We start from the raw sequence: 12,500 nt of genomic DNA on the forward strand, positions 1-12,500 counted from the left end.
TCCTCAAAAATATTTAATCTCTACCTGCATCGATGCATCCACCTGAATATAGCCCTGGATTCTACAACTGCCTGGTGAGGTGACTACAGCACAGATTGCCTGTTAACAGTTGCAGTACTATTCTCCCTATGGGAGTGAAGACAACATGACCATATGATCACAGCAGTGTGTGTGAGAGTGCAGTCTGTCGCGTGACGTGGCACGATCTGGATCAGTTCCCACCTGGTCAGGACAGGCTTGGGTCCTGCTGGGTCTTCAGTAGTTCTGAATGCGTTTGGTCCTGGATTAAGCCCGATATGGAGCGATGTACAGTAGCACGTACCAGTTCACTTTGGCCAAGGTCGTTCCCAATATAGAACATTCTGGGTGGACTCTATGGAGTGCGCAGCCTGCTCATGATCTGGCCCAGCTATACCAGGCTGCCAGGCCAGGAGACTACAGTAAGCGCCACCCGGCTGCGCTGCTCTTTCAGCATGGGCACCAGGGCCGAGTGGCTCATTCCTGCTGTCGACAGGCCGTTGACTGCCACTATCATGTCACCACACCTGAGATGACAAAGAGAGACATGTTATCATAGGCTTAGAAACAGGACCTGATAGCTTTGGGCTCAAACAGCACTACATACATGAAGACGAGCCTTTTGAGATGACTGTGATCATCAGCGTATTAATTTGCAATTAAAATAATTGCAGGGTACAATTTGAACTCCAACATCTTTAATGGCACTTATGAATTTCCCACAATAAGCTGTGCAGCTGTATTTTAGTAACATGTAACCTTGTGTAACAGAGTGGCTAGGGGAGGTGTTTTTAATAGGTTTTAGAAAACAAAGCTCTGTGGCATACAGATTATACTTATTAGGATTATTTCATTGTTTGCTTTTTTTCTCCCAAAAAGACTTTTTGGCAAAAGGAAAAAAAATATCGCTACCTTTATTCTTCAATCACTGAGGAAAGATTAGCCTTTATTCTGAATATTTTTTTGTAGTACTGACACAAAAAGGGTACAGAGAAAGGAAGGAAAATACTCAGAGAGAAGACATATCTACTGTAACTTTTTAAAACCTACAATAGATGTTATTCGTTTTGATATATGGACAGATGAGCTACAGAACTGAATTATTTTATTGCTTGCTAGCTGCATTATGACAATAGATAAGACAGTTATGCCTCTAAATATTAGCATAAAAAATAAGCGCACACTACAAATGTGGGCCTTTTGAGCCTTTACAATTGTTAAATAAGTTCAGTCAGGACCACTACAATCAAAAGAATAGTTATTTCTGTAGTAATTTATATTTCACAGGGAGATCAGGTATGAAAACACTGATTAGGTCAGACACAATGTGAAAAGGAGGAGCCAGGGTGGTGATGGGTTGCAAAGTGGACAGCAGTTGTGCAACAACTTTGGGCAGGCTAAAGCAGCTTAAACAGTGCCCTATCTGAGATTTACCAATTGGATGAAAGGTATCAGATGAGCCACTGTCCAATTTAGGCTGGCACAGAGCTCAGCTGATCTGCCAGGATTACAGCAGAGCTTGAACTAACCCTTTGCTCTGTACTTGCTGAAGCCTCAAAAGCCTCAAGCAGACAGCCTGGATTATAATGATCATTATACACATATTTCTTCTTAAAGCCTGAAGTAAAAATCACACAAAGTTATTTATTTATTCCCCTCCCCCCTGTTTTTGTAAGCCACAGATTATCATATAAAGCACAACTGATCACTCACTTGAGGCGGCCGTCATAGTATGCGGGTGTGCCGAGGACGATGGTCTTGATAAAGAACGCCTGGTTGCCATGGCTTTCCTCATATCCCCCGACGATGCTAAATCCCCAGCTGCCAGGATGGCTCCTGCGCAGAACAATCTCATGGCTACTGTGCAGGTAGCTGCAAGGAGAGGGTGGAGAGCAGAGTGAAGGAGGGCTGGACAGACAGATGGACAGACAGATAGATTGATTATGATCCCACGAACAGATTCAGGACGCTCATGTTGATATTTTTAATACATAGTAAAAAATGGGAAAATGTGACAAATAACCAACCAATCAGCACAAAGCCCACAAATCAGAAAGTTAATATATAATTAGTTAAGATAAAAACAAGAAAAACATGACATTTAATGAAGATACAAGCTTTTCTTTCTTGTATAATGTCCTGTTTGAAGCTGCTGACAACACCACCATATCACAAAACACAATCACACATCCAGAACTATATTGTATTTCCTCTGTGTGCTCACCTGGGCAGGCCCAGCCACATGACCCACGAGGGGGACCAGTTGGCATCAAAGTCACTGTCGTGAGTGTGAGGCAGCAGCTCATCATGGTCCTGCTCTTCCACCATGCTGACCTCGAGCACTCGCAGCTGGACCGAGGGCGACGCAGCGCTGGCCTTCAAGGTGCCCACGGCCTCACTGTGGCTCAGGTAGGTCAAATCCTGCCCGTTGATGCTCAGCAGCACATCACCTGAGAGAGGAAGCGAGAAGATGCAGTGGTTTTCTGATGTGATGTTTGGGTTGTGGCTCAATCGGTCCAGAGGAAGCGTTCACCTCTTTTGATTCGCCCATCCCTCGACAAGCAGCCGTGCGGTTGGACGCTCGTCACAAAGATCGGCAGCTCCCCGCTCTTGCTGCCCCGCCCTCCTGCAACAGTCATGCCCAGAGACTCGTGTGGTTCCTTCTTCACAGTGATGTGTTTCTCCTTACAGGTCACACACTGGGACAGGTCCTGGGAGCAATCGAAACACAGGCTTGATTTCAATACGGCAAAAAAAAAAAAAAAGTATACTCTTTTTATTGTATTACTTTTAAACCTCAGTTTAGATTTTGATCTCATAAAATCTAATTTTATAACGAAGTAAAGGTGAAACAAAAAGGGCAAGTCATGTCCTCACTCTGTGGGTGCTGGTGCGGGACAGGTGTATGGCCACAGGACTCGGGGTAGAGCTGTGGTTAGGCAGGAAGTGATCAAGGCAGTAAAGGTCTCTGGTGGAGCTTGATTTTGGCGGCGGCGGTGGAGTTGGTTTGCTGGGTCGGCCAATCAGCAGGTGGACTCGTTCTCCACTGGCCTGAAAGGGCAGAATCTGTGCTTTAGAGACAAATCTGAAGTAGCAAAATTATTTTTCAGCCCCTGTCTGTAAAACCAAAAGGGAAATCCAGGATTGTAGACCCAGACTGCACCTGTATGATCTGAGCAGCTTGCTCTGGGGTGCCGTGTCGCAAGTCCTGTTCATTGACTGCCAGCACGCGGTCGTTACTCCGCAGTCTGCCATCCTTGGCAGCCAGGCCTCCCTCCAGGAGATCTAACACAAACACCCCTGACTCATCCGTTCGCCGTACCAGCTTGATTCCAAGCTGCTCTGTGGAGTCTTGCTTATGCAGGGTGATTCTCAGAGTGGCTGGGCTGGGTGGGGTGACTTCGGGAGTGGAGCAGGGGGCATGGGGGACTGCTGGGGTGGAGGAGGAAGAGGAGGGAGGTGCCCGGGAGGCACAGCGACGCTCCCGGAGTACAGTCAGCTGCAGGGTGGTGCAGGGGCGGGCCAGGGTGGAGCGAGCAAAACTGTGTGGCACGTTACTGATGTCCACATTGTTCACCTTGGAGTGGAGAGGAATGGAAAATAAAAACTAGATGAGCAAGCTAGCTTTGAAACATGACCAGATTCTTAGCTATCTGACGCATTTAAGTCGCACACTCATTTTCTTTTAGCTCTGTTTTGGTCAACACCAAAAACAACTGAGAAAGAAATACAGCATTTATAGCTTCCCCTGTCTGAAAGGTAACTGTCTGCTCTCGAGCTTTCTCAGGGAAATGGACTGTAAATAGAACCGTGAAACCACAACAGTGTGCCAAAGGGTGCTAACATCTACAGATCTTGAATATTAGTGAACTGCTCACTAAGGGTGATCCCTTTCAACTACAAGTACTCATCTGATTACCATTAACAGAAGACTATTGATTAGAGGAGCTTTTAATAGTAGACCAAAAATAGAAAGTTGACTAAGACGAAAGTAAATGTGGTGCTGAGAGAAAACAACTGGCTAATTTCTAAGTGAAGCTCTAAACTATCCAAAAATATATACATAGATCTTTTTCCCCAAAACACAATGTCGAAACTGATAGTCAGGATAATTTAGAAATGTTGCAGTCACACAGCATATCCAGAACAATGTGCCCTACTCCACTGTTTACAATATTCTCAGCGCTGCACTATCTGCAGCACATCTCCCACAGACTCCTAATAAAATGTTTATTAAGCTCTTGTCTTCAACAAATCTTCCAAACACTCTCTGAAAACACTGAAAATTTACACCTGAAACTGATCTCTCACCTGGAGTATCTGATCCCCGGCCAGCAGCCTCCCGTCCCTTGCAATGACCCCGTCTCGGTAAACTTCCTGAATCACGATGTTGATGAGAGGCGTCTCATTTCCACCAACAATGCTGATTCCCAGCTCTACATATGGGTTTGCACGGTGGACCTCTATGGCAGTTATCTCTCCTTCAGGAAGGGAGGGGAGCTTCACACAGCCTAGAGGAGACACCAGTGACATTATCAAAAAAAAGCTTCACTTAAGAAAGTAATTTCCACATCTTTCCAACCTTTAGTACAAAGCTGACTGGATGTGATTATCCATTTTTTGTATAAGACTACAGCTCGCAAGGAAGTAAGGTATTTCATTATCCAAGGTCCCTTTGAGAAGATCCTCAGTGAAAGGAACAGATGATGTCATACCCTCCTCAGCAGACAGAGGCGGGGATTCAGGGCAGTCCCAGCCAGAGGAGGTGGAGCTAACGGAGCGCAGGAGATGGATACAGGGATTACTGAGGGGCCGCTTCACCCTGGGGACCACACACTCCAACCCTACTACACCTACAGGCAGAAGGACACGAAGAGATGGATGACAGCTATATTATTAACTTTACTGACAATCCAAGGCCGATAGATCGACTTACTGTCTTCTTCGGTGCTTTCCTCAAAGGCTGGGTTGTCAAGGCCGGCATCATCTGTCCACACAGGCCCATTACCGCAGCTGTTATTGGGTCCAGAGGGCGGTGACGGCGTGCGGTCCCTCAGGTCTGTCTGTGGTGTATGCGGTGACCTGGGAGGGCTGGTCACCATTGCTCGCTCATCCCCGCTCTCGCATCGTGGACCGTCCCCATTTGTCTGCTGACTCTGCATCCCTGGACACCTTTCATCAAGCAACAGGTGTCAGCGTATCACCCCATCCGACATGTAAAGAAAACCAAGCTCAGTTAATTTGATGCGGTGCTCGCTCACAAGCGAAGAAAACTTGAGAGATTTGTTTTCTTACACTGCTGAAGTTTACAATGACTTTAGTTAACAGGTTCTTTCTAAAATTCCAAAATTAAATCAGTGAAGCACAAGTGAAGCTCCAGAAACATGCTGACACTTTGAATAGTGCAATAGTGAGGTTTTTTTTTAACCCTAACTACTATGCAAATTCATATTTAAGGTTTTTGATTTTAAAAATTTGTTAGAAGGTTGAATAAACACTAAAAATTAAAATTTTCTGGCGATTTTGTCCTGGTTCAGGCTTTACAAGGATAAAATCCCAGGAAAGAGAAGCAAAAAAAGAAAAAGTCTGTTTTTGTGGTTGTGATTTTCAGTTGTAAATTAGCCTTGACCCTTCAAACTGGCTTGAATTAATAACATCATCTAATTTTTCAAGCAACATGAAGATCTTAAAGCTCTGGGAAGAATGGGAATTCTATGCTAGGAAGCACTTCAAAGCCATAAAACAGCGAAAAAAGACGTCTTTCCCAAATTCCCAAAGGCAAAGGCTAGCAAGTACTCACATCTGAGAAGCTGAAAACAGAGAAAACTGCTGATTTGTTGTATAAATAGCTCTGAGATCACATAATGAGCTACAAGTTAATTATAAAATGTTTCCTTAAAAAAGAAACACAGGACGACGTGTCCCTTCTTCGCCTACAAAAATAGAAACACTTCACTTAGAAACAATTTAAAAATAAACGCACAACGACTCCCTCAAAGGGTCAGTATGGTGTCAGCCTTAATTTCCTTTATTACTGTAAGTGGTAGCTTAGAGGTGACAGGTGTTTAATCCCTTGTGACACAGAGTAATTTTGTTTTCTTTAATGAATTTCCTTCCTTGTCTAATCTTTCGTTTTTGCAAAGAACAAATAATTTTGACAGGAAAACTGGTAAATGCTAAAAACAAAGACTTCTGCTCACATAGATGTAGTCATTTGGTTCCTTTGTTTTTTTCCCAGGGACAGTGAAAGTTCATTCCTCACACGTACACGGGCAACAAAATGAAGCAGCCCACCGTAATCATCATGGAACACCGTGTCCTCCTCTTTGAATCTAATGTCTGATCCCTAATCTTCAACAAAAACAATGTTGACTTTTAAAGTCACACAAACACAACGGCAGGCTGTTGGCTGCTATCTTAAACCGAAGTCTGCAGGGGAGCGGTGAGTTCGCATGAGGCCGAGATTTAAGCTTTGCTAAAGAATGTCGCGTTAGTCCTCGTGGTGACCTTGTGTGATCTGTTAGACCATCTTTCCTTATCTTGTCAACACAACCTTACGCGTGTATTCTTTCCTGAGGTAAGACCGGGATGCAGATACTTTTAAGAATAAATGTTTAAAGGGGATACACTCAAGAGATTTTGCCCTTACAGCCTCACTAGAAGACGACAACTGGTGTTGTTACGCAGCATTTGACCATTTACCGTTATCTTGTTGACTTTCGGCTTCACCGGCTGGCACTTTGCTACACAGCGTTTCTTTAAAAGGGATTCTTTTATAGAAAAACAGCTGACTCAGAAAAGCTTTTAAAGGACTGTAAGTGATAGTCTGTTACCCTGATCTTGTTAAGGAAAATCTCCTCAACTTAATCGAGGTGTTAGGAGGACAGTGAAAAACCAGTCAACAAACCAACGTCAAAATTCAACTAGAAAGGAGTCTGCTTAAAGATCAAGAGCACTGGTTTTAATGCCTTAACCAGGCACAAACACATCATCACATACTGCACGAATTACATCCTTGAAGCAGCAATGACAGCCTGACACCGATGCATGCACACGTAATCGTGCACTTCAGTGCAAGACATGGCAACAGAGGAAGCAGGACAGAGAGAGTAAGAGGCAAAGCAAACCGAGATACAGACTGAAATAACAAAAACAGTGGAAACCAGCGAGTAAATAATGTCTTTTTGTCATTCTGAGTCACGCTGACCTCACACCCCACTGCGTTCGACTCACCACAGGCCGGGGTTGCCCTTGGCTGTCTCACAGAAGAAGTGGTTGAAAAGATCTCTGGTGTTGAAGTTGCTCAGCATGGTTGCAGAATGAGAACACGAAGGCTCCTGGTCAGCCAACCCATGACTGTCGAAAGGGAATCACTAATCCCCCGTCACATGACCTACAGCCCAATAATCCCTGCAGGGTCTCACAGCACCTGGTCCAAACGGGCCAAAAGCCAAAGCGTGTGCACGGGATGGGGGAGACCTTTAAGGTTAAGAATGGTGGGTAAGTCTATGTGATGCGGACTCTGATTTGTGATATCTCCACTGGTTCAGCTGAAAAACAAGCCAATCACAAGGACGGATTGGCCCTGAATGCTGCTTGTGGTTATTACTAAAGGATGTTCAACCGATCGCCTGGTGGCTTTGTTAGCTGAGAAGCTAAGCTCATGAAATCCTGACTGCATGCACGGTGTCATAATGATCTCATGCATTCATCTGTCTGCATAAAAGCTTTATTACCTGTGTTTAAGGTGCGCCTCCAGGTCACAGCGAGGCATGCTGAGGGAGCAGACAGGGGTCAAAGGGCAGGACACAGACAGCTTGTCCAGCAGCTTGTGCACCAGGATGCTGGACCTGCGGCATGCCTGCAGCTGCAGCCGGGTCCTGTCCAGAGGGCAGAAGTCCCTCTCCTGGAGGAAGCTACGCAGGCAGCGGGCGCAGAAGGTGTGTCCGCATGGCGTATCGAGAGGCTGCACCAGCGGTTGCAGGCAGATGTGGCACACCAGATCGTCGTCCACTTCCAGACGGTAGTTGTAAAGGTGGTTTTCCCAGCTGCGGTGGATCTGGCCACACTCGGGACACAGAGCCTCCAGAGCTGGCTCCACGGACCCAGCCAGACCCACCTCGGAGCCCGGGCTGCCCATGTCTTCTCCTTCAACGCAATTCAGCTTTGGCACGACTGAGTCCAGCTGGGATGCAGAGCGGTTGGGAAGGGGCGCACACACTCCTATCCCATAAGCTTCAGAGGCTGAACAGGTGGCGGAGAGGACAAATGCCCCCCAGTGGCTGATGGCACATCACCCTGTGGGTCAGAGGCCAAAACAAGAGAGTTAAACAGCTGTTTCAGAAAAAAAAACAAGACAACAAGTGTTGGGCATTTATTCATGTGGCAAATACTTTGTGCACGTGTGCCCACGTGTTTGCATGAGACTGAGGATGACACCGCGTGTGTGTGTGTGTGTGTGCACGTTTATGTCACTGCTGAGATTATGTATTGCTGCTTCTGTCCACTAATCTGGCAGTATAATCTCTCTTTTGCTCTCGCCTGCTCCAATCTTCCAATTCCACAGAGAGGGAATTATCTGGGATTGAGGCAGAAAGAGGGCACAGATCAGAGAAAGTGAGCTTGGGAAAGCAACAGAAAAGGAAAGTGGTGCCGACAAGATACGGAAGGGAGTGTAGACAGGTGGAAGAAGAAAAAGAAGAAGAGATCAATGGGATGTGAAAACAGGTACAAGGGAAGAATAAGAATATGGAATGGAAGAGAGGATGAAAGGAAGGGGGGCGAAGCCAAGGAAAACGCTTGATATTTTTGGTTCAGGCTGGGTACAGTAGATGAACTCAGTCTCCTCTACAACGGAAAGAGAACACGCCCAAAGCAAAGTCTTGAAATATAGCACTCCAGCGAGCAGAGCGTGTCCCCAGAGCTAATGCACCACAGTGTGCGCTGATCATTTCCACAGCGCTTCACATCCAAAGCCCCTCAGACCCCCTCGGCCCTTCTATTAGCCCAGCCTCCAAGGGGCCAGATGCTATCAGCCGACAGCAGAGGGCGTGCCTCTACGCTCAGCGGGCCAGCCAAGATACAGTGACTACCTGCCTCTGTTCCAGCGAGGGTCTGCTCCTGTCTCCATGACGACCTGGATCCCGTTCTGCTCAGTGGGGCTTGACATTCAGAGTGTAGCCAGAGAAGGATGCAGAGGAGCCACACAACAGATGCACTCCTCTCAGCAGGATGCTCTGCTCCTCCTCGGTACAGCCTGAAAGCTTGTCAGACAGCGCAGACGATGATGATGAGAGTCCCCTTGAGTCGTTTTTTTTTCTGCTCTTTTCATCTCGTCTGGGTCTTTTTTTTTTTCCTTGTGACAACCTGTCCCTCCTGTCTCCTTGGCCACCCCACCGGTAGTTACTTATTTCAGCCTCCTTTAAGTACGTGCTCCTCTTGTCTGCGTGTGACTGGCTGCTTCTGTCTCTATCCCGCAGCTGGACATGAATTAATCATGAGGACACAAGGCTTCTCTGTTTCTATAACAAAGCTGTGACATCACCACATCACACACACACACAAACAAACACACATATAAACACACATATACGCGTAGACATGCGAGCGTAAGTCTACACAACCAAAAGCAAACACGCACGTCGAGCACAAGGGCGTTTTTAGGTACCTGTGAATGGTCTTTATCAATAAGTAAAGTCTTCGTGTTTTCACTGTGACGGCACTTCAGAGCAGTGAAAAGCACTTAAATGTGTTTTAAACAGAGCTGTTGCAACGGATTCCTTTATACAAGCAATATGAAGACTGGCAAATGCTTGTAGAATATCTCTTTTAATCCCACCACACAGTGTGTGTGTACATGTGTGTATGAGAGTCCAAGGCCGGGCTGTTATTGTCATTGCACTGCTTTCCATTTCAGTAAATAACACTCTTGTCTCTCTGGTTATTGTTCGAAATGACAATCTAATCTTACAGGACACGACAGTCCAGTGTGCAGGAATTACATTTTCAAAGAAGATGAAATGATGTTTTAGGCCACAGATTTAAAATCTCAGGTCCTCTCGGCTTAGCCTACATTTTCATAAAACCCCATCTCTCTTATCTTAAAAAAAAGGCTCTGGTAGCCACTTGCAGGAACAGGCCTGCTGCTGCTGCTGTTCTGCAAGGTCTGTTGCAATAGGCTGCCTTTTTTTCTTAAACCACCCCCCTCCACACCACCCAGACACACAAAGATAACAAAAAAATGACACTGATTTAATTTACATGTACAATAATTTTTTTCTGGCATAGACCTGATCTACCTTGGGAGCGCTCCCACTGCAGTGTCATGATCAAATACGCAAGCCCGACACACTTACATATATCAGAATTTTTTTTAATCATTGCCCCCCATCTGTCTGACTCCATCCCACCCTCCCCACAAGCGGAAAAACCTGGGACCGATGAGGCGACAGCAGCATAGAAAGCAAAGCCAGCCACACACTGACACCGCTCGCGCAGGCAGATGTGATGTGACGTTACCTTTTCCGGCGGCTCCTCCGCGCCGTGCACTCCGGCCCCAAAAAGGGGGGTGATTATTAGCCGCGGGACCTCAATCACGCATCCACCGCAACGGACCGTTCCGCAAAACCCGCACGAAAACGCCCCCGTGCCTTTGGCAGCGCTGACCCCGCCCACTGCTGTCCGTCAAAACCGAGTGGGCGGGGCATACGGTTGTCAATCCAGAGGAGAGCTAGGGGTTGGCTTTAAGACCGCCTTTTCGTAAATACATAATTAAAAAACAAATAGACAAATAAATAAATAAGAAAACAAAATGTGTTTAAATATATTTATGTATAAAAGAAATTCTAATAAGTCAGCAAACACATCAAAATAAATAGATAACTGTATACATTTGTAACGCAGACAAACATAGGTAAATCGATACACGAATAAACACATATAACTATATATATATATATATAACTAATATATATATATATATATATATATATATATATATATATATATATATATATATATAACTAATATATATTATATATATATATATATATATATATATTATATATATATATATATATTATATATTATATATATATATATATATATATATATATATATATATATATATGCAAGATTTATAAGTAACTACATATACATAAATAAATAAATAAATAAATACATGGAACAAACATAAAAACGTAAATAAATAAAAGTATTCATACTGTAAGTTATTCTTTTTGAAGATTACTGGTTACATTGTAGACTACTGTTATAAAGGCTTAAAGGGGGCGTGAGATTAAAACTTATTAACATGACTTAGTTTTATTTTAAATAATAAGTGAAACTTAATATTACAGCTTTCAGTTTTGGATAAATGCCGCTTTTAAAGATGACAGTGTCTCCCTTTCTCAACAAGTTTTGAGAGATGTTAATAGTTAATTAGCACAAAAAAACCCTTTCCCATGACGTATAACATTCACCAAGCAGTGCAATGAAATAAAGAAACCTCACCAGAATTTAGGTCGGTTGATGGTCAGAAATAATGACGACAAAAACACTGCCAACTTCTTAAGTTAAGCTAATATTTTTGATGCACACAGCAGCTTTATACCAGTTTACCGTAAAATGGGGAATTAAAAATAACCACTACGGCATCGCTTTCGTTTTCCTAAACGGGTACATTTTGTTAACTGTGTGATAAAATGAGCCCATACTGAAATATCATGATTTCTTTTTTTTTATTATAACGATTTAGTCGGTTACTGACCAAGAAAGTTATTTGGGAGATGGTAGAAAACATAAAAAGAGAAACGGGTGGAAGGTGAAGCTAAAAATGATCGGGCATTATTCAGGGCACCAAAAATCATCGGGGTCCTCGGTCGGAGGACCTCGCGAGGAGGTAAACAAGCGATGTTGGGTTAATTAACGACCATCCATCGATTTTACCGCAATTAAGTTTGCGTGTGATCGCGATGGCAGAAGATAATGAGCTGGAAAAGTATGTAGCGTGTTAATATTTGTCCTCACTTGGTATTTGCGCACTGGTGAACGCAGGTTTCCTCTAAATCTGTAACAACGCTCCGTCGGTAAAAAAAAGATGATCATTTATTGTGTTGTTAGACGAGCTTGTGATTGTATGGAAAGCATGCCTTCGTGGTGGCACACACCATGAGCTCCCTGTCCTGTATAAAAGTAGATCAGCGGGTCTCCTCTGCTGGGATTGTGCCGATTCAGCAGCTCGTGTCAAACCAGGACATTGTTCCCCTTTTGCTCCTGATGATTCACTTTCTCTTCCGCATCACTCCGTTTTCTCTCACTTAATTAGATTATTCTCCCCTTGGCTCCCCCTTGAGGATTTGCGCCATCTTTGTCCTCGGCTTCTCATTTTCCCTCCCCTTCACGTGAACAGTGTTTGACGTTTTTTCCTCTTTATTTATCCATCTAGGCGTGCAGTGGAGGAGCTCCTCAGGGAGACTGACAGA

At 44.5% G+C, this 12,500-nt stretch overlaps 2 protein-coding genes across 5 annotated transcripts in view; one reads left to right on the forward strand and one right to left on the reverse strand.

The window, feature by feature from the left end:
* Window positions 1-10,626, reverse strand: part of lnx2a (ligand of numb-protein X 2a) — a 10,792-nt gene extending 166 nt beyond the window's left edge. The window contains exons 1-11 of one of the 3 annotated variants that reach the window (XM_085362359.1): window positions 10,537-10,626; window positions 7,755-8,316; window positions 4,955-5,190; window positions 4,734-4,871; window positions 4,330-4,529; window positions 3,182-3,595; window positions 2,896-3,069; window positions 2,552-2,729; window positions 2,243-2,468; window positions 1,732-1,890; window positions 1-545 (exon numbers count right to left, since the gene is read on the reverse strand). The exon at window positions 1-545 is cut by the window's left edge and continues 166 nt beyond it. In XM_085362359.1, coding sequence (XP_085218485.1) covers window positions 410-545; window positions 1,732-1,890; window positions 2,243-2,468; window positions 2,552-2,729; window positions 2,896-3,069; window positions 3,182-3,595; window positions 4,330-4,529; window positions 4,734-4,871; window positions 4,955-5,190; window positions 7,755-8,158 — 2,265 coding nt within the window. In that variant the 5' untranslated portion in view covers window positions 8,159-8,316; window positions 10,537-10,626 and the 3' untranslated portion in view covers window positions 1-409. Of the gene's footprint in view, window positions 546-1,731; window positions 1,927-2,242; window positions 2,469-2,551; window positions 2,730-2,895; window positions 3,070-3,181; window positions 3,596-4,329; window positions 4,530-4,733; window positions 4,872-4,954; window positions 5,191-6,218; window positions 6,267-7,754; window positions 8,317-10,536 lie in introns of those variants that run through there. The other 2 variants (XM_085362358.1, XM_085362361.1) reach the window with 2 other exon arrangements.
* Window positions 10,627-11,890: 1,264 nt separating this feature from the next.
* The window catches only part of LOC146625655 (uncharacterized), a 5,794-nt gene continuing 5,184 nt past the window's right edge, over window positions 11,891-12,500 (forward strand). Inside the window, exons 1-2 of one of the 2 annotated variants that reach the window (XM_085362363.1) lie at window positions 11,891-11,917; window positions 12,464-12,500. The exon at window positions 12,464-12,500 is cut by the window's right edge and continues 38 nt beyond it. Coding sequence is in view for 1 of the 2 variants with exons in the window: in XM_085362362.1 (XP_085218488.1) it covers window positions 11,991-12,016; window positions 12,464-12,500 (63 nt within the window). In the remaining variant the exon portion in view is untranslated. Of the gene's footprint in view, window positions 12,017-12,463 lie in introns of both variants that reach the window. The other variant, XM_085362362.1, reaches the window with a different exon arrangement.

The sequence above is a fragment of the Diplotaxodon limnothrissa genome, linkage group LG9 (genome assembly GCF_057381915.1).
Source record: "Diplotaxodon limnothrissa isolate DT_005_m linkage group LG9, D_limnothrissa_male_GT1.1, whole genome shotgun sequence".
NCBI lineage: Eukaryota > Metazoa > Chordata > Actinopteri > Cichliformes > Cichlidae > Diplotaxodon > Diplotaxodon limnothrissa.